This window comes from Protobothrops mucrosquamatus, unplaced genomic scaffold (genome assembly GCF_001527695.2).
Source record: "Protobothrops mucrosquamatus isolate PMUCROS unplaced genomic scaffold, P.Mucros_1.0 scaffold479, whole genome shotgun sequence".
Lineage (NCBI taxonomy): Eukaryota > Metazoa > Chordata > Lepidosauria > Squamata > Viperidae > Protobothrops > Protobothrops mucrosquamatus.
In genome coordinates this window covers 137,045-159,755 of record NW_015386799.1, presented here as the reverse complement: position 1 = coordinate 159,755, position 22,711 = coordinate 137,045, and the positions used below count along the sequence as shown (strand labels likewise).

General features: G+C 38.1%; 1 protein-coding gene across 1 annotated transcript in view; it reads right to left on the bottom strand.

Annotated features, from left to right (window-relative positions):
• The window catches only part of MYPN (myopalladin), a 66,005-nt gene extending 43,521 nt beyond the window's left edge, over nt 1-22,484 (bottom strand). Inside the window, exons 1-4 of the mRNA XM_029284266.1 lie at nt 22,465-22,484; nt 8,905-9,774; nt 2,229-2,404; nt 201-252 (exon numbers count right to left, since the gene is read on the bottom strand). Coding sequence (XP_029140099.1) covers nt 201-252; nt 2,229-2,404; nt 8,905-9,773 — 1,097 coding nt within the window. The 5' untranslated portion in view covers nt 9,774; nt 22,465-22,484. The remainder of the gene's footprint in view (nt 1-200; nt 253-2,228; nt 2,405-8,904; nt 9,775-22,464) is intronic.
• Nucleotides 22,485-22,711: the final 227 nt, after the last annotated feature.

Here is a 22,711-nt window from a genome sequence, read left to right as displayed (position 1 = left end):
TTCATATAATTAGCATTTTGAAATGGATGGTATAGATTGGAAAAATGAGATGGGAGAGCAGTTTATTCCCACTCTTCTGATTCAATTCCCCATCACCCCAATTCCTTGCGTTTGTTTTTTTAAAAGAAAAATAACAAGTTGAGAAATCTGATCCAAGAATATAAGTGTCCACGAGTGTCTCAAATTCACACCATACTTACCGATCCATTTCTTCTTTGCTGTTGTCACTTTCAGATTCTGAAGACGAGGCCCCTGTGGGAAAGCAAAGATTACTTCTATGGGGCACCATATTTACTGATTTACTTATCTGAGTGCAATGTAGACTGCCTGTTTGATGCTTGTTGTTGATATCACAATGGCTTTGTGCAACTAATTTGATTTGTGGGGCTGAATCCTAACATGTTTGGAATCTTTCCTTAGTAATTATGTCCCTATAAGAAATGTGTCCCCTTTGGGAGACACTTTTCTTATAAGGACACATAAAGCCATGCTATAGTATTTTTGGATGGATGACAATTGGCACCTAACGTTCCCATGCCTTTTTGAGATCTTCTTCTTACACTCTTCATTCCACTGAAAAGTATAGCTACTTTTTTCAGTCACTGCTGGGAAAACCTACCAGTAAACATCGATTGGATTAGAACTGACCATCGGTTGTGTTGTGATAGAACATTTCACACTTCAGGGTAGTTGCTAAGTAAAAGCCACATAACATCATATCCATCATGTTCTCATCATACAAATGCATTGATTATGTTGCAATCACATAAATATAATTTTATGATTGTATCATAATGCATAAGACATCATGTCTTCCCTGATATTCAGAGTCCTAAGAGAAATATTTTAAAACATCTGGGAACAGATTCAGATACGAAGATTGTTGCTTAAAAGTTTAAAAAAAGATCGGGCAATATCCTCAAAACTGGAGGCCTTTCCATGATTAATTAGGTAAATCAAGTATATGCTATCCATATGCAAATATATCAATACCTATAGCTACAATATACCTATAGAATATTTATGTTTGCTTCTGGCATGGATGAAAAAGCACAGTGCTATAAAGAGATTGTAGTCTAGTGAGTTATCACACAAGTGATGGCAGCTAGTTTTAACTTCTTCCAAATTCTGCCCGAAATCACTGCAAAGAACTCTGCAAAGCTGGCTGACAGTATGTATAGATGCATATGCATATAATCCCCAGATACTGAAACATGTTACCTCATCCAAATTCTGCCCATTAATAAGTCGGAATTCTGGTTTTCTTTCCTTTTCCTTTTTTTTTTTTTTTTTTACAAAATTCATAACATTAGTCTTATTACAGCCCCTGACAGAAAGATCTTAAGGGTCAAAGGACCAGCTTCATATCTGTAGTACTGTTGTTGCTTCATTTGTATACTGAGATATGGCAACTGGAGGGAGAGTGGGAAGACATTTTGATTATTTTCAAGAGCAGGTGACTGATCTTTGTTTTATAGTCAGGGAGACAACTATCGTTATNTCATAACATTAGTCTTATTACAGCCCCTGACAGAAAGATCTTAAGGGTCAAAGGACCAGCTTCATATCTGTAGTACTGTTGTTGCTTCATTTGTATACTGAGATATGGCAACTGGAGGGAGAGTGGGAAGACATTTTGATTATTTTCAAGAGCAGGTGACTGATCTTTGTTTTATAGTCAGGGAGACAACTATCGTTATCCTTTAAAACAGTGGTTCTCAACCTGTGGGTCGGGACCCCATTTGGGGTCGATCGACCATTTCACGGGTTTCGCCAAGCAAGGCTGTCCGCCATTTCTTTGGTCCGCCATTTTTTTCCCTTTTCCAGCAGGTGCCTTACCTCCCTTGGGCTGGGCCAGCTGGTGGTCGGCCTGCTCCGTCTCTGCCAGCTACGCCTCGGCCAGCGCAGGGGGCGGAACCACGCATGCGCGGCGCTCCCGGGCAGGGAAAGTCCTCGACTTATGACCAGCTTAGTCCTCGACTTACGACCGGTTTAGTCCTCGACTTACGACCGGTTGGGGTCACGGCATTAAAAAGGTTGAGAACCACTGCTTTAAAATTAGTGGTCTCATGTACATTATAAATAAGAGTAAACATTACTTCTTAAATCTTGGAAAACCTGTTTCCATATCTCAGGACCTCATTTAAATTAAGAAAGCAGCAGAAATATATATAACACAAGTTCTGTATGCTGCTTTCCCTAGTTAAATTTCAAACATCTACTATTACCTTCTACATAGATCTCTGCAGAAGTTGAATCTGTCCCATAGATGTTGGACGCAAAGCAGGAATAACGCCCAGTGTCTTCTTCAAAAGCTTCAACAATAATTAGCGAATGCAGTTCTTCTGATTGGTTTATTTGAATATATGGTGAATTTTCAAGCTCTTTGCCTTCACAATACCACCTGCAAGACAAGGCAAACACTTGTCACTTTGACAGATGCAACGACAGCAATGACTTACGAATTATTCTAAGGAGACTTTCCACTTAAATGAAACTAAATCAAAAGAGTAAATAACCTGTTATATTTAGCTGTAGTTAAAAACTGAGCTGCATTCTGTACCAAGTATTTGGATCTTGTTGAACAATGCAAGGTGGAACCAGGGTCAGATAGTAGTTAGTTTGTTGGAGTAGAACTACAGATTCAAGTTTAAATATGCAAAATGGCATGAAATTCAGAGAATAATCATACTGTAGATCCATTACTATTTCTCAGTAACAGTTCTAGTATGAGCAGATGGTTCGGGAAACATTTATGTAGCCTTCCAAGAAAATTTTATCCTTAAACAAAGATACATATAGGGTACATTGACCCTATATACTTATAGAATATGTGTATCTATGATCACAGAACACATACACATATACACATCGATACATATTCTATGGCCATTTATACCTAGGCTATATTGACATGGAATAACCCAAAATAGCTCTGTATTTTGCATGTGTTCATTATGATTATCTACATGTAAAAATATACTAGAGAGAGTAATTCAGCTGTATTTCACACGCTGGAATAATATATAAGAACACTGAAGGATCTATACAGAATATAAGTATTTCAGCACTGTTTACTGAATTTTTTTGCTTATGCAAACAATGATAAAAATAATCTGACAGTTGAGATACCTTCTGCATAAATCTAGGTGGATAATTCATCCATGCAGTTTTTAAAAACTCTATCCACACTGTGGTTTAAAAATGAGGGAAAACATTTTTTCCAATTTGACACTGATTTTGATTCCTCTGCTGCACATCTAGATGGTACTAAAATTATTAATCTTTTGAGTTTAATTGTGCATTCCTCCATTAACTGTCCACTTCAAGATAAAACAGCCGATAAATGCTAAAAGCAGATGATATAACCTGCAAACGTTATTTCCAATTGTCTTAAACTGAGATTTATTTGCGTGTTTAAGAAGTTGAACAAATAGTGGCACACCTGTTCCATCACTGGCTCTATGGGAGTGGAGATATTTGACTTCTGTTTGTATTAAATCTAAATGGTCATACATGTGTGGGTCAAGAATGACTTGTTAACAGTCATTGTGGTGGGGCAGCTGCCCTTTTACCCTCAGGTGTGAAAACATAGAAAAACACATTTGCTTTTAGATTATTGTGATCTGTGAATCTCACCTTTATGGCATATTAACCATGTTTTTTAGTTTCATGATTTTTACGAACGACACAAAAAAGTTATGACCTAATGTAATTTAGGCATTTATTATATCCTTAACAGATTAAAAATACTGACTTCTAAATAAAACAAAGAAACAAAAATCCCTGATTTCTGGGAAATCTACCTAAACTTTATGAGAGGTTGGGATCTTTTGGTCTTAGGATTTTTTTTATTGTTTTGCCTGTGTTGCTCATATCTTGTTGATATACTATTGTTTATTGCTCTGAATAATTTAGAAATTTGTTTTTTTTCCAAAGAAGGGTTCATATCAGAAAATAAGCTCTTCTTCTTCTTGTGCCATATTCGTTATCGGACGTTGGCGATCATGTTGGCGATCCTGTTTTTATCAGCAGCCGCACAAAAAAGTGCTGCTGAGTTTTGTCCAAACCAAAATAAGCTCAGAGAAGTTAATAACTCTTGGACCATATGCAAACATTACAATGCCATGTAGATATTTTTAACTACAATTCCTATTGTTATCGGCCACTTTAGCTAATCAAGAAAAGTGCAGGCTGGAACATAAGGAAGGCTCTAAGTTCCATCTTTAAGGCTAAAACAATGGTGGACAATTTATCAACAGTTATTCAACTCCGGTGGGACTTTTATATTCAGAAGCAGTACCGTATGACAGAAAATATAAGTTGCTGAAAAGACAATAAAGGTACTTTTCACTCCCTGCACTGATTGTGGGCATGCTGCAAGTATCTGGCTAAATCCCTTCTGGAACCAAGATACTTTACAAGAGGAGTCCTTGACCAAGTAAGCCAATTTCTATATTCTTTTGTGCTCTGGGATGTGCATCAACTTCTATTGTAAGTGAACTGGGGGAATGCCAATGGCTCCGAGTAAAATTAAGGGGAAATTCACATGGCTCTCCCATCTTCAGGTTTGTATGTGGTTCACGCGGATAATGAAACAAGGAAAAAGTGTGTTCACTTGGATGCACTTATGCAAGGAAATATCAAGCATCTATTTTGATCACCATACCACAAAAAAGATGTTGAGAGTTTGGAAAAAAAATCAGAGAAGAGCAACTAAGATGATCAGGTTAAAATATACGAAGAATGGCTGTGGAACTTGGGTTTGGCTAGTCTAAAGAAAAGAAGAAATAGGGGAGACATGATAGCAGCGAGCCAGTATCTGAGGGGCTGCCACAAGGCAGAGGGGGTCAGGTTGTTCACCAGAGCACTAGAGGGAAGGACGAGAAACAATGGTTGGAAATTGATGAAAGAAAGAAGCAACCTGGAATTAAGGAGAAACTTCCTAACAGTGAGGACAATCAACCAGTGGAACAGCTTGCCTCCAGAAATCGTGGGTGCTCCATTACTGGAGATTTTTAAAAAGAGGTTAGACAGTCACCTGTCTGAGATGGTTTAGGTTCTCCTCTCGAGCAGGGGGCTGGACTAGAAGACCTCCAAGGTCCCTTCCAGCTCTATTCTATTCTATTCTATTCTATTCTATTCTATTCTATTCTATTCTATTCTATTCTATTCTATTCTATTCTGCATAACACACTGGAAGTTTCAATTATGTAACTGATAAAACAAATACCCATATATTGTCTGCTTTTAAAACATTAGTTGATTTCCCTCTTTACCACCTCTGTTCGCTTAAGGGTGTCTAAGATAATTTCAGAAAAAATAAATTTAATAAGTTAAAGACAATAGCAATTTTACCTCCCTTCCCATAATACAGATAGATAAAAACTGTAGGACAGCCATATGCATATTTAAGAATAAATCCATAAACTATAGATTTTAATGAGAAAAATGGGACCTCTTTATTAGAATAGATTTCAGTCTATATCCCTGCACAACAAAATCTATTTACCCAACTATTTAATATATTTAAAAATATATCTTGCAGATTGGCAGAGTAGCATAAAGTGTAGTGTTAGGATTAGGAGAGACCCAGAAAAATGGTATTTTAAGCTTTCTCATCTTCATCCATTTTTTCCTGTTTCCTATAAACAGTAGGCAGGGAAACAAAAGAAATGAGTTGCCCCTTCCTTCCTTCCTTCCTTCCTTCCTTCCTTCCTTCCTTCCTTCCTTCCTTCCTTCCTTCCTTCCTTCCTTCCTCTGGCATACTGATCCGAGGGCAGTGGTGGGATTCAGCCGATTCACACCACTTCGGCAGAACCGGTAGCTAATTTTTTGTTGCCCAGGCCCCGAATGGACTTCTGGAAGCGGCATCCAAACAGAGAACCTGTTGTTCACATATTTGAATCCCATCACCGTCCGAGGGGGTGAGTATTTGTTTAAATAGATTAATGGACATGGTCTTGGTCTCTTCCTTCTTTCTCTTCTTTCTCCCTCTTCATTTCTTCCTCCCTCATTAGCTGGCAACCATGTTTTTTGTTGGTTTTTTTTAAACCACACAGAAAAGATTGGAAAGGTCTTCAGGGGGAGTCAAAAAATCAAGATAGTGCCCCAAATCCATTGGAAATGGATGGCTTACAAATTCAAATAAAACAAACAAAACTCTATGATCAAAGCGCTGCAACTGTAACAACATAGAAAAATATAGAGTTTTGATGTCCACCTGTAAAAAGTTTTATTCTTTTGTTAATTCCTTTTCCCCATTTTTTTTGGGGGGGGGGGGACTTTCTCAGTGAGAGGATCCTGGATCTCTGTCCCATATTCTTATCTGCAGTAGGCAAGTTTTTTGCTCATTCATAATTAGCACCATTGACAAGAAGTGGGAAACTTGCTACGATCAGAATGCTGTACTTATTTTTGATGTATACACAAACATTTCTCACATGAAACAAAATCCCCATAGTCATATAAGTAATGAATCAGAGATGATAATGTGCCACTTTGACAGGGTGCATTAATCTGTGTATCCTCCCTTGAGTAAATGCAGCTAAAGTTTCTGTTAGTCTTTTATCTTACTGATGCAGTGTGCAGACTGGGAAAATAATTAAATCAATGTGATTAGGTACCTGGGGTAATTTGTGGTTAACAGAAAAATGTTTGTGGCATCTAACAACTCTGCTAATAATAGGTTCCATCAATAAATTTGATTTATACATAATCAAATGTTTGGTTCACATACTTTATTATAGCATTGCCCACAATCTGTTATCTTCCAGATGGAATGCTAATTTTACCAGAATTCTCAACCAATACTGCTATTTGTGAATCAAAACATCTGGAAAGTGCCATGTTGGGAAAGACTATGGCAACTATCCAACATGTTAAGAAGTTGTTCTCAAACATGGCATTGTATCACAAGTGTTAGAACTGGGATGATGTATATACAATGCAAAGATTTCAAACTCTTTCCCCACTGAGTATGCACCTTTCACAGCATGCCAGATCAATAAGAGGATGCAATGACTAAGAGTGCCAATATCTGAAGTATATAATATTTAATGTTTAGCTAGAAATCATTTTTTGGTTTCTAATTACATTACACATTGTAAGAATACAGTCTTGCCACAGAAAAGAAGCATAGTTTTTAGAAAATCATTTAATTTAGCCAAATACCTATATTGTCCATTTTTGAGACAGAAGTTCTATCATCCATTGTTTTACTCCACAGAACATATCTGTTGTCAAACACCACAGTCATTTTTTCCCTAGAATGTCACTCCATCAACTTGTTTGATGAGGCATCAAAAGAGGATTAATTTTTTTATTAAATTTGCAGGGTAAAATGGACATAATTAATAGGGTATATTAAATTTTAGCAACTGGGTGCATGTTGCAGATACACAGAAGGAAAATCTTTGAGGGTTTATAGTGTAATTGATTTTTTTGAGAATTTAATTTGTGAAAATTCAAATTCCGACAGGATCAGATTTTCCATCTCATAATTATTGAGTAGGTGAGAAATGACTGATATCTCTTGACACAGGATAATTTCAGTTGCAGAACTACAATAAATTGTAAATTAAGCAGCTTGGAAAAAATGGAACCATGTGTAACTAGAAGTGACAAGTACAGTCTGGCTCACTTCCAACCAATGGGGAAAATGTATGAGCTACTAAACTGATTTCAGTGTGACCAGTTATGGAGTAGTAATATTGCATTTGTGAAAGCCCTTCCATAAATATCTAGTAAAAATGCTTCAGGGGAATATTATTCATGCAACTGAGATGGAGAAACCTTATTATGATGTCAGTGTAATGTCACAGGATTTCTTTCCAAGAATTGCAGTGTTCCCAGTGCTTTACTAAAAACCATAAACCTGGCTTTTCCCTCTTAAAATAAAAGTAGAAGGAGCAATGGCATAAAAAATGGGAGAATTGTAAATAATAAACAACAATTTGTGATTGGGATACATCATTAAGCTGATCTGAGCCTTTTGCAGATTGGGCCCAAAGATGATAGCAAAGAGGTGATCAGCAGTGACATGGACAAGATGCATCTATTTGGGGTGGAGATTTCATGGGCATCCACTGTGTTTGGGTGTAGGGGTAGGAGTGTATATGTGTGTGTGTATCAAAAAAAGGACAGCAGCTACACAGTTAAAGCCCCATTCCCCTGTACATGTATTGCATCTGCAATGACCAACAAAGGGGGAGATGGTTAAGTACGGTAGTCACAATGGACATCTTGATTTCTTTAAACTGTCTTATGGATGCCCCTGGAAGGATGGGAGAACATTTTCAAACATTTTCCCTTTTACTGGAAGGTTTTTAAAATTGGAATGGAGAAAGGGAAGTTGTTGTAAGGCAAACTGTTTCCATTTCCAATGTAAACACGCCAAATGATTTCAAAGAGGGTTACATATGCCAAGAAAATTTGGATGCAAAATGGGTGAATTTGTGCTGTATAATTTCAGATTCAGGGGACCTAGAGGGCTTAATATTTGCCTTCTACTCTCCTTTCCACTGTTTTTGTTGAAAAAGAACACAACAAGGCTGAAAAAGAGCCATTTTGCCACTGAATTTTCACAGAATGATCTCAGAATGTTGGGGAAATATAAGTCACGTGAGTCTGGGATCTGCCCACCATCTCCTTAAAAACAAAGGTGCATGAAAGTGTTTTGCTGAAAGTTTGCAAAATGTGGAGACAGCACTAGTGGAGATGTAGTTCCTAAGTAACTCTTCCTTTCTAATAATCCCCAGAGGAGTAAATTTTGAAACAGAATTGCTTATGAGAAATGGTGGGGTCCTGGTAAAGAACTGACCAAATGTTGAGGGTACTTAACTACAGTCATCCACTCCATGAAGACTTATTTTCAGTACATAAATAAAATAGGAACATGTTTACCTGATTTCAGGTGTTGGTATTCCTACTACAACGCAGTCCAACTGCACTTTGGTTCCCTCAGAGACCTCCCTGCTTTTCAGTTTTTGAGTAAAATGGGGTGGTTGACCTATTGGCTCCTCAGAATAAAAAGGTGCAGCTGATGTCTCTGTGGTTAATTCTGGATTTTCTAATGTATGGACCGCTTCCACATCTGTCTGTTGAGGATAAGGTGGGTTTTCCAGCGAAGGCTGAATTTGATCTGATTCTTGAGATATTGGAACACAAGGCCTTTCCCTGTTTTCAGATACACTGGTGAAATCAGAACTAAAATCTTGGTTGGCCTTGTGCTTAGACTCAAGTTTGCTCCTGTAGTTTTTGCACGTCCTGGGCCGGATCCTTTTTGAGTTGTGTGCTTTGAAAAGAGAAGAAAGCTCCTCAATAAAATCGGCAGCCTTGTTGAGCAACTCTTTCTTTGATTCTGTCTCTGACCCGAATGGCTGTTTCTTTGGATGATTGCCTGATGTTGGTGAAGCTGTAGTTTGGCACTGCTGCTTGTTTGAAATAATATTTTCAGAGTTTTTCAACTCGGAGGGTAAAAACACGTGGATCTGCTGTTCTTCTTCTTGGCTGTTCTCAGGTGGCTCTTGATTGATAGCTTGCCTGGCCAAGTTCACACTCTCATCTAGCTCTTCTTGGCTCAAAAAGGCAGAAAGATCTGGAAGTTCATCCTGGCCAGTTGCCTCATCAGAAGCCCTGGAGGTACATCCAGAATGCAGAGAAGAGTCTGATTTACTCCTTTCACTATTACCTTGATGGCTGTTTTCAGCTAAATAGCTCTCTCTCAGAAGTTGAGTTATTGAAGTTGAAGATTCAGAAGTATTGTCTTGCATGCTGTTAACAAAGAGTACAAATAGGACCATAACCTCATAAAATACATATTTTTCTAATACTGAATTAAAGAAACGGACGGAGGTGTTTTTACTGTTGACTTCCCCAATCTAGAACTTTCCAGATGTGTACACACACACACCCCAGGGATAATTAAGTTATATCCAACAATCTGAAGATATCAGGCTGAGGAAAACTGTTCTACTGGAATTGCTCAACAGATATATATTTCCTCTTTTGCTCCAGATTTAATTATGATTTGATATTGCTAGTATCTCTATTATTCAGAAGTACTCTCTTTAAAGACTTAAAGTAAATTTTGCTGCACAAAGTGGTATTCTTAACCATTCTCTATTAGAATTTGTCCCATTTACTCATTCATTTACCTTATCCAGATTCATCCTTCATCCATCTAGTCCGGTATTGTCTGCTTGGAGTTGCTATACCTCAGAAAGAGGCATTTATTTGCCCTACATCTGAGATTCTTTTAATCTGAGAGCTGGGCTTGATTTACTATATGTATAATGATACTATTATGCCCTCCCAAATTAAGATTCTGCACTAACCATATGACCATTGCTAGCAGCAAGTGTTCATACTTGAATGCATATATGGCACACAAATATCTTTATATAAACAGATGCTCATAATAAAAAAAATGTAGCTGGAATTCAGTATTTTGCCACGCCTTGATAACAGCTTGATGGGAATGAGAAATTCTAGCAAAATTATCCAGGAATTGATTGATTGATCATCCCTGTTTTTATAAGAAGATCTGAAATCCCTGAACATTAGAATGTTCTTTATTTGCCCTACCATCTCTTCCAATGATTCCTATGTGAGTAGTTCATTTTTCAGTATATTTTTGGCTCTCACCGTATCTCAAAGTTGTATATATTTAATATAGAAGTTGATGTAGAAAATGTTAGGAAGGCCTGATTTTGAATAAATATGGTCCAGTGGATCTGCACGATTGGATGAAGGTATTTTGCTCTCTAGGGGAGCAACACACCATTTTAGCACCAAGTCTTATTTCCAGAACTGAGATGAGATAATATCTTATGCTACTTAATGGATCCTGGAGAGACTGTAAAGCACACACAGCTCAGTTCACTCCTACTCATCAACACAGGCTGTTCCTGGTGACCTCTTCATCGTATCTAATCTTAGGGTGAACAGTGAATGACTCTACACTTAGCATTGACATTTAAGGACACTGCTTAACTTAGTCACAGAAGTCAGTTAAATTAGTTACTGATGTGGGGCAAGCAAACAGATATACCTCTGTTTAAGACAGTGTTGGGATCAGGCGTGACTGGAATTTTTGCCATAATTTGCAACTGGAGATGTAACTATTATTTATAACTATTTGTCTTAAATAGTTAATTTTCTGCATTTTTAGAAAAGTTTATTTTTCACAAACATATTCTTTGGTGAAATTGATGTAGCATGGCCAAATACGTGCCCAAAGGTCCTAATGTACACAGAACAGAGACTACGATACTTTCAAGGGTATCTGTGGGGAGGGGGTGAAAAAAAAGGCAAAATAGTGGCCATACATGTTTGGAAACACATGTAAAAAAAGGACAGGGCTTTGGTCACACAATGGTAACCATATCTTGCCTTTTTTGACCCTTTTCCTGCTGCTACTCCTTGATGTTTCTCAAAAGACCACCATTAAGGTATCACTGCCAATTTTCAGCCGAAGTCTGGAAATTTTCCTAAAGCATTCTGCCATTTCTTCAAGCAAAATCATGTCCATCATTATCAGAACTTGTCCTTATTTACTAGACATCTTTGGCCTGAGGTGATGAGGCCAGTTATTTCTATGGAAAGCTAGAAACGGTTTGGCTACATGGGATACAAGAAGACAAGGAGATTCCCTCAGGTGAAGCTTGAAATGAAGGCATGGACGCCATCATGCATGGTGATGGCCTCTTTTTCAGGGGCACGTTTTTCAATTTCTCAGTCTATGTTCCAATCCTGCAACTCCCTGTAACTTGTCTCTGCTTTCTTAGCTTGCAAACCTAGCCCAGGTCATTGGCTAGGTGCCACATCTGCTAAGCTAGGAAAGTGGGAAAAAAGGTCACAAGTACAATGGGCAAAATTTTCACAAATGACACCAAGCACAGCTGACCTAATATTTGTTAAAAGAGCAAACAATAAAAGTTAGGATTCACCTAATAGAGGTGAAGATGTGCTCTATTTTAATGATTAGAGTTCAAACCAAATCAAGCAATTGATTACAGATCAGTGATCCAGGCTAAACAAGACTTATTAAATAAAACCTACATAACAGAGTTATAAAATCAGGCATACAGGATAAAAAAAATGTGCAGCCATGCTTGCCGTATTTTGCTATCAGCAATATTCAAGCTGCAAAAACAACATTTGCAATGGCAAGAGTCACCTTGTGGTCTTTATGTGCTAATAAAAATTGAACTAAAAATGAAAGTGAGGTTAGAAGAGGCTTTAATAGCTCTTTACATACAATATATTTTGATAGAGGTTACGGTGCTGCAGAACGTGAGTTCACTTTTCAATGTTACTACAGGTAATCTTGACTTACAAACACAATTGTGACCAGAATTTCATTTGCTAAGCAAGGTGATTGTTAAGTGATTTGTGCCCAATTTTACAACCTTATTTGCCAGAGTTAAGCAAATCACTGCAGCTGTTAAGTCAGGGTCTTCAAACTTGGCCCTTTTATGACTTGTGGACTTCAACTCCCAGAATTCCTCAGCCGGGCGTCCTCAGCCACAAGTCATAAAAGGGCCAAGTCTGAAGACCCCTGTGTTAAGTGAATCATATAGTGGTTAAGCAAATCTGGCTTCCACCAATGACTTTGTTGACTGGCAAAGTTCCAAATGATCACATGACCCTGGGATGCTGCAACCACTGTAAATATGTGCTGGTTGCCAAGTGACCACATTTTGATCACGTGACCATGGGGATGCTACGATGGTTTTAAGAGTGAGGACTGGCTGTTGGTCACATTTTTCAGTGCTTCCATAGCTTTGAACAGTTGCTAAACAAATGATTGTAAGTTGAGGACTAGTTGCAACATTACAAGAACAGAGTCTTTCTGTCTATGGAATTTTATACAATTTTACAAAAGAAGGTGACTGTCAACATTTATTGTTTGTAAGTTGATCTAGACACCATGCTTTGAAGTATGCGTTACTATAGTCCAATTGCACCTTTGATGAGAGTTTATTTTATTCTGTTTGTAATTCTCTACCAAGGATTCTTTGTATTTCTCTCAATTTGGAGTTTCTAAGACATATTATTACCTGTGCTAGCCCTTGGGATTGGAAATGAATCTTTCACCAGCATTTAAACACACAGTGCAGTGAAAGTTAAGAATGAATACAGCAGGATTGATCGCTGGAGATGGTCAAAAAACTCAAAGTGGCATTTCATGTGGGCAGGGCTTTGATTAGGTAGTTGTGTCAGCTTGACTTTTTATGATCCTCTATAGCAGGGGTCTTCAAACCAGGCCCTTTTATGACTTGTGGACTTCAACTCCTGGCTGAGGAATTCTGGGAGTTGAAGTCCACAAGTCATAAAAGAGCCAGGTTTGAAGACTTCTGCTATATAGGATGATGTTTTAGCTATTCGTTTCACTACATATCCAGAGCATATCCAGAGTCTGGAGTGGTTTCATGTTATACATTCCTTTAATAGAAAATTATACATTATTTTTGTGTATGTTAAAAGAAGTGTCTGCATTTTGATTAATCTAACTGAATCTAAGAGTTTCATAGGGACCATTCAGGGACATCATTTAACACATTATCAGATATTTCTTTGCTATTATCAAATGATGCTGAAAGTAATATTTGGTTGTGTCTTTAATTTAAAAAAATTGGTTAGCAATCAGACAATAAAATGTAACATATTTGATCTCTTTCTTGGTTGTGGCATGGAGGCTATATTGAAACACCAGAATCAGTGCAGGGTAACAAAGGTGCAGTCTTAGGAAGATTCCTAATACTAACTCTTATGTGAAGACCCAGCTCTCTGGAAAAGACTCTAATGCTAGGAAAAAGAAAAGGAAAGAAATAAAGACCCGCAACAAGGTGGATGGACCCAGTTACAGTGGCAACGAATGCTCCATTGGAAGACCTGGAAGACAAGGTCAAAGAAAGACTGTCATGGAGGAAATCTATCAAAGTGGTAGCTTGGAGTTGAAAATAACTTGATGGTGCATAATCAATCATTTCTAGACAAAAGGAGGAGTCTGAGATTGCCCACAAGTAGAAAGCTATTTTAATTATGTTCACTTGTGGGTTTCATAGAAGTATCTATATGGCAACTATGCCAAACTATGAGGAGAAATTTGAACTAGAAAATCCACAAGAACCAGCTAATCCATTTGTTGGGATGATACCACAAGGATGTTATCTTCTTAACTGACTTACACTCATTGAGAATCTGTTAAAATTTGCAATGATAGGTTTATAATTTAAAGAGTCACCTTGTAGGGGAGATGGGCTGAATACATTTTAATAACTAAGTGACTAAATAAAAGTTTTTTTAATTGGAAGTATTTTTAGGTAGGAGAGACAAGCCAATATCTCAGAATAAATTTTGGCCTATGCTATGTTTTCTTTTACTGTAGTTCTAGGCCAGCCATAACAGCTGGAAGCCCAGCAAGGTAGGCACAGGGACTGTGCTCTCACAAATTTGCCAATACCTCACAAGAGTGGAAGAATTTACTGAGAATTGCTGGGGAATATTCTTCTGCCTGCCTTTGCCAAGCCAATGATCTTCAGTTGTAGATGGGCTATAAATCTCTCATAGTGGAATAATGAGTCCACAATCAAAGCCATGTGGAGGATGCTAGGTGGAAAGGTTACAGGGTTTTCTTTGAAGCCATGCTTTTATTTAAAGGATTTTAGTGAGATGGGCTTCCATATAAATTCTCTGGCTCAAGTTAGCAGTGGAATGAGCAACACTGTCCTTTCAAAGTACGGGATTATTAGCTGGTATCACCTTGTACTTGTGATGTATTTGCTAATCATTCCAAACCAAGTCTCTCACTGATACCAAAACATTTCTGGCTCATTTGTGACCAATTAGAACCCCTAAATCTCTTTACCCAGAATTATAGTCCAGGCATTAATCCTTTTCTAACGGTATACATTTGATTTTAGTCAACATTTTGTTGACTCTTTAGTCAACATTCTACTTGCACTCGGATGTTTCAAGATACAGCATCCGGTTGATTTTCAGAGTATACCCCAAGCTCTGCCTAGAACAATTAATAATTGAATGCTAATATTTTATGCAATTCTTAACCAATTACATTTTTTAAAAAATAAAGGACGAGGAACAAACATGCAAGTTAAGCCATTCAATTTTTTACTATAAAAGAAAGAGCTCTCCTTAACTCTCTCCCATCAATCAAATATTCTTAGCTTTCAGTAGATTACACAACATTCCAATAAATTGCCATGACTGAATCTGTTGTTCAAGCACAAACATCTAAAGCAGGGGTATCAAACTGTCGGCCCACGGGCCGGATGTATCAGAGCGAAACCGCGCCCACCCCATTGCCGGCAATGGCAAAAAAGTTGTGATATGTCGTGACACATCACGTGATGTTGCGGGTTTCGCACCCTTAATCTAAACTGTGTTGCACAACCTCAAGTGTGTTCCATAAGTGTATGAGAAGTGCATAGGGTGGATTTCCCCTGAAGGTTTTCCAGAACCTTCCATTCTAGTATTCTACAAATAACTGTATTCAACTGTGCTTTTAAGACTACTTAATTATTATGGGTGCTCAGTTTGGGTGAATAGATCAGTTTTACTATGTTGCCTTTAATATAATTGCTTTGTTTTGCACTTGCCAGAGTCTTCACAGAGGGACAGGTTACATAAATAATTGAATAAATAAGTAAATTTTATATAATCCTTTTAAAAATGTTTAAATAATTTCTAATATAAATTATTGCAGTCATTAACCAGCACAGTCTTACTATAACAAAAAGGGGAAAAAAAGCCCAAACTGAACTTTAAAGATTACAAATGCTTTGTTTTTATTAAATGCTTATTCATCTTTCCCAGCATGAGGTCTTCAAGATATGCTGCCCATTTTAGCTAGGAATTTTGGGAGTTATAATTCCAGTTTATTAAACGCTGGTTAAAGAATATCCTAAAATTGTAGGGGAAGGAGTGACAGAACCTTGGTGGAGGAGTTAAAGGAGGGATCAACGTAGAATCTCTACCTAGACACAAGTAGACTAAGTCCCACCCCTCTTGAATTCTGTGGATCCTTATTTAACTCTTAGCAAGTTGTAATCATTAGTTGAGATGATTCCTGTGCATAGACATGAGTAGCAATGAATCAATTTAATTGTACCTTCATATATGGACCTGATCTTTTGTTATTTTTTGACAAAAATAACAGAAATTATAACAGGTAATTTCTCCATTCAAATCTCTGCTTAAAGCTGGATAGGTGGAAAAACCTAGGTAGCCATATTTTGAATTTCTAGATATGGCTACCTGTCCTGTGTACTTGTTTTTGAGAATACAAAATGAAGCATGTTTGGCATGTATTGCCTTAAAATCGGGTCCTACTGTTTGAGGGTACATCTCCAGCTCTTAAATAAAGCCATATGATTTTCAAATTTATTTAACTTTGAACATTATCTCAAAGTATTTCTACCTTGTTAATGTAAACATATAGTAACCTAGTTTCTTTTCCTCTTCTTTTCCCCGACAGTTGTTCTTTTTGTTTACAAATGGAACCACAATTTTGAAAAATGGAGGATAATGCAAAATTTATCTTCACAGTAACAGTTTTAGATCACACATTATTGATTAATGGACTATATGTAACTGCAGATTCTGTAGTTGATCTAATACAAGTAGTCCTTGCTTAACTATTGCCCTGTTTAGTGACCATTCAGGTGTTTTGCAACTGACAGGCTTTTACAATGATTGAAACATCTTACAATCCCATGACCACCATTTGCAAGTTTCACACCCAGCTTCCAACAAGCAAATTCAATACAGAAGCCAGTAGTAAAGTCATAAGTTGTGGTCATGTGGTATCCTGCTTAATGACTGCAGTAGAAGATAGGTAGTATGTCTGTCATAGCCACGTGAAATCTCACTTGACAATTGTGTTGCTTAGTGACAGAGGTGCTGGTCTACTTGTAAAGCTATTATAATATGGATTTTGGAATGTTGAGAATAATTTGACATGGAATCCAGTTTAGTTGCCTAGATATGTGGTGTCAACCTCTTTCTTAGATATAATCACTAAATAGTTTGCATTGGCTTGATATGTTTTATTCTTAATTCTGACCAACTTCCTATTTATTTCTAAACAATACTGTGATTTAAAAAAATCACTGACCTAGTATTAAGGACAGGCTTAATATTCCCTTTTATGAAACAGGGGAAGTAATGTTATTAGTACAAAATTGCAATTTTACTTGTATTTTCAACACACCCTATCAAAGTATTGCATACTAACACTTTAATTTTTGTCTAAATCCTTTCTATCTACGTGCTTTCATTATTATTTATATGGATCAACTGAGTAAAATATACTAATTACATCTTTCAACAATTTCAAAAGCATTGTTTGTTAGATGATGCTCTAAAGCTATCAGATATTTTCCCTCTTAGATTAAGGACAAAATAAGGTTTCAATATTTTTCAGAATACGGATGTAATTATAAAAGGTCTCTTATATTGCTCTTATTTTAAAAAGTACCCATTTGTTATACAGATTTGGAAATGTGTCTATCTCTAAAAAGAAAGTTACAAAACTTACTGGTGTTACAATAAGATACTGCGACAGCAACAATAAAAAGGTAAGTATGAGAAGGCACATGTATTTTTCAGCCTGCACAATGGACATTATGATTCCTCTCTTTAAAAATAGCTGCAAATAATTTACGTATGAGATGCCAATGTCCCTCAATGATTCGTTATATGATAATTCACAGTTAATGTATACCCTGCTGTGAGCTATAGTTAAGACAATAGGAAAGTTCTCAACTGGGACAGGATCAGAGGTGAATAAGCACAGACAGACATGTTGAAGCACAATTTGCCAGTTCTGGTCCAGCAGAAAAGTTTGTTGACCAGAGTCTCTCTCGATAGTGATATGAGCAGTGTGTAAATTTAATAAATAAAATAAATGTTAGCATAACATTTTGTATCCTGGTGGCCAAGACCTATTCTGCCCCAACAGTGAGGCTGGTAAGTGGTGCCATCCTTTCAGTTTTAAGATGAAGCATATTAATGGAAGTCAGCGGAGTCTTAAGTTTCATTTTATCTCCTACCATCCTCACCTGCTGTCTAGAAAACACCCATGATTCTAATGTGGGGTGGGGCAGGGATGGGTGAGTGCAGAGGGGTCCTTAGAATGGTGGGTTTGGACACCTGTCAACTTGTCCAACTAACAGGTCACAGGCGTGCTTCCTGCCTGCGGTTGGTTAGTTGTGCTATTTCTAAATCCTGGAAAACTTGGGGTTGACAAAAAGGTGAGCTGAAAGTTCAGGGGCACAGAAGGATGAAGAGGAAAGCAGGAGGAAGTGTGGCATAGGGCAGGGCTTTTCAACCAGTGGTACAGGTACCACCTGTGGTACATTGGCACCTGGCAGGTGGTACGCGACCATCCTAGAAAAGTGGTAGCGGGGGAGGGGAATGAGCTGAACCGGTGGCAGCACCGCACAAGCCTGAGCGAGAGATGGCTGGAGCTGCAGGGCTGTCAGGGCTCAGCAGAAGCGCCACGATCAGTGCCGCTTTCCAGCTGATCGGTGCTTCTTTAGGGCTGTCAGGGCTCAGTGGAAGCGCCAGGATCAGCACCAGGCTCCAGCTGGAGCTCGGCACTGATCCTGGTGCTTCTGCTGAGCCCTGAAGAAGCGCCGATCAGCTGGAAAGCAGCACTGATCCTGGCACTTCTGCTGAGCCCAGAAGAAGCGCTGATCAGCTGGAATGTTGCAGCTTCTTCAGGGTCTTGTGATTTACATTCAGATGCTTGGCAACTGATTCATATTTATGACGGTCACAGTGTCCCAGGGTCATGTGAAGTGACCAAAACCTGCTACAACCACCCAGCAGACAGGGGGGGGAAATAAAAACCAAACATCCCCCACCCCACCCCCACTGCCAATCCTCAACAGAAATGCTCACAACAATGAAAACCTCGGACAGGAGGAAGAGCACTGCCAGGCGGGCAGGCAGGTGTCTTGCTCGGCTGTGGCTTGGGGGGCACTTTTTTCAGTGCCATTGTAACTTCGAACAGTCACTAAGCAAACTGTTGTAAGTCGAGGACTACCTGTACTTTATCACTTTTTTCCTTTTTTGGGGGGGGTCAAGTTTTTGACACCTTGCTAGGCGACTGGTGGTACTCGGATGTTGCCATATCCTAAAAGTGGTAGAATGGGTGAAAAGGTTGAAAAGCCCTGGCATAGGGCTCCATTCTATTTCACTCTGCACCCTGCTCTAAACCTGTGATGTGCCCACTGGAATGAGAGGAGCAGAAGAGGAACGGGGCGAAAAGAGAGAGAATGACTGACAATGAGCAAGTCCATCCTCAGCTAGTGCTACAAGGGAGCTGGCAGTGAATGGCTGCGGCTGATGGCATCTGGAAGTAGTTCTTGGAACGGGCAAAATGCTGCTTGCCCCAACAAAGGAATAAAACTGTAGCTACATAAAACTCCTTGTGGGCAGAAGCATTAGAAAGCATCTAATATACTCATTGGCTGACATAACTGACAGAAGTTGCCTCTCCTACTTTAAATTGACCTTCTGCATAGCCTGGGACTAGCACATTCTCAAGAGAAGATTGGTCACGTTTTTAAAACAAAAGTCCAGCGCTTCTTCAAAAAAGCACCCTGAACCTGTGTAAAGCTTGAGAAACAGTCTGGATTAGACTGATCTTGCATTATGTGGACAAATGAACGCAGGTGTCTTGTCTCTCCTTCAGCTGAAGCCAAAATGCTTATTGAGCAAGTGGACCCTCTTTATCCTAAAGCCAAACCGGATGGATTCCATCTCTGACCAGTTCAGCAACTACACCATTAGTAAAGGATGCTATGGCAGAAATTGTATCAGGAGATAGAAAATATCACAACTGAAACAACTAAAGGTGTTTTTAAGATGCTTTACTCTGTCATAGGAAAGAGATGAGGACAACATGGGGGGAAGGACGGGAGGATGTGCCCTACATTTTGGAAGGCAGAATAAGAGAAAAAGAATGAAGTTCTGCGTCCAATTCTCCAAAGCCATAATGGCTAACCGTAGGAACATAACAGAATAGCATTCTGCACATGGTGAGTGTTACTCTTTTCTCCAGCTGGCATGCATGTAAAAGTGCTAAGTTTCAGACTTCACTGGTTTCTATTTGGAGATTGGGCACTGATTATTCCTACTATCAATGACTACGATACGATATGGATCTGTATATTGAAATATATGTAAAGCTGGCCTTGTCATTTAAAACAAGTAAATTGGGGGTCTGGGTTTGCCATTAGAATAAGAAGACACTGACATATATTAAAATCACAAGTGTGGAAAAAGTGGCTTTGTTGTGATAGATAGGCAAATGTTTTAATTTGCAAGAAATTAAAGAAAATGAGTTAGTGAGCTGCGAAATATACAAGAATGTCTACCGGATTTAGTAAAAAATAAACTCAAGATGGAGGCTGCAATGGTGCAATTAAAATTCTGCCTGTTTTTAAAGTGTGCAATGCTGCCATCGACCATTTCTAACCATATCCTATGGATACTCCTATAAAGATCTGTCCTGGAAGTCAGGTACGGAACTAAAGCCAAATTATCCAGATCAAATAACGCCACCAATTCTAAAAAACTTGCAACTCTTGGGTTTGAAATCAGTTTCTCACTGACCTCAGATGTAGGCCATGGGGCATTCCATTGCAGCTGCATTTCTTAGAAGCTTTAGGAAATTCTGCACAGTTGGATCTACTACATCCAGTGCTGGGCAGTTTCTGTCTCATATTTTGCATTATTAAATTGTGTGCTACATGCTGTTCTGTTGTAACCATGCACGTACCGGCAGGAGCACGTACCAGGTAGGATTAATGGTGGAACAGATGTAATGGCACAATTTACACCAATATCTGTGTAGTGGAAAAGAGAATCTAGCAATATCAAGCAACATTTAATATAGTGGAAGTCTGGTGGCCTTCCTGTCTATGTATTGATAAAGACATTCTTAAATCAAAAAGAAGACTTGGCTAAAAATGAGAAGATATCAAAAATGCTAGAGTAATTGAAATAAATATTGGACTTTCCTTGATAGCCCAGCTGCAGTTTTGAATATATTCTGAGCATAGAAAATTCCTTTTCGAGGTTCTTTACAATAATTTTAAAAGAAGTATTACTGATTTAGTATAATTATTTGGGAATAGACGATTTCTAGAATTTCAGTTGTTCTCCAAACTGAAGCAAAAGGTGACTTCTGTTTCTACTAATTTTTGGATTACTGAAGTATTGAACCATTAACCACTTTGATATGTTGAATAATTACTTGAAGTACAGTGCTTCTTGCATGAAGACATGTCAGAATATGGTTTCAGAAATACATCTTCAACAATTTAGCAATCACAGTTTAGAACTTTTCAGATATGAACATTTTTGTTGAGAGTTACATTCATAGTCTACACCATAACTGGCTGGGGAACTCTGAAAGTTGAAGTCTACAGGTTTTTAAGTTGGACATTCTTGGTCTATACTCTAGTTTTACTTCAGTTTGTATAAGGCTTTTACATAGTCTACAGTACACTGTTTATTTCCTCAGCTTTACAAATCTAGGATTTTAATTTTTTCACTAATTTTTATGTAAAAATAAGAGCTTAACATAAAAGAATTTTTATGTTAAGTGTCCAGTAAGAGATCTGGAAACCTAATCTAATAAAGTTCCTAAATGATCTTCTCTCAATTCATGATGCTGTTCAGCTCCCTGTTTAAAATTGCATGCCAGACATTTGCCACTGACAGTCAAAAACAATTTTTTTTCCGGAGAGAGAAAGAGAGAGGGTGAGGGTTGAGAGAGCAATGTTCTTCAAGCAAGACTATTCCTGCAGCTGTTGTGTACATTAATCCACAGAGCAGATCTCCAAACACTAAATATAGCCAGCCGTATCATTTTACATGACACATTCTCTCTCTCTCTCTCTCTCTCTCTCTCTCTCTCTCTCTCTCTCTCTCTCTCTCTCTCTCTCTCTCTCTCTCTCTCTCTCTCTCTCTCCCTATTTCGCTCTCATGTAAACTCGCACACATTAGATTTTAAACAAGAAGTCATATTAATTAGAATTTAGTGGAATTAAGATAAATGGTCTGTGAGGGTCCATAATTAGGGATGAGGAAAATAATTTCAACTATGTTAAAAATCATGGACAGAGAAATAGATTTAACATCTGTGCCATTTCAATAAATCAGCATTCTGCTCAAAATAACTAAACATGCATACATGGGAATTTGAGGGGGGAGAATTTGGAACAACTCCTTTCAACACATACGAAGAAACACGTTTTTCATATTCTGAAGATTCTTCTGTTTCTATTTTAATCTGGTTTGACTCTGGGTAATATATCTACAATTATTAGCAATCTGACATATTATGGATCCCACCAACCCTCTGGGCACATGCGCCATTTCATCAAAACACCGTCCACTTTTGAAAATTAAATAGGTTACCTTTTCTAATTCCTCCAGATGTTGAAATCCAACCCTGGCACTCTGGCACAGTGACAATGATTCCTAAGTAAGAGATTAAAGTAACCAAAGTGATGGTGCTTCTTCAGGTTCTTTGGCACTGAAATAACTTGGAGTTCATCGGTCAAAAAATAAAAATTAACTTTATGTTTTGAGGGAAGATAGCCGTAAGAAGCTGGACAACCTGTCACGACTGAAGCAATAGCATTTGTCACTTTGCAGGTCCCAA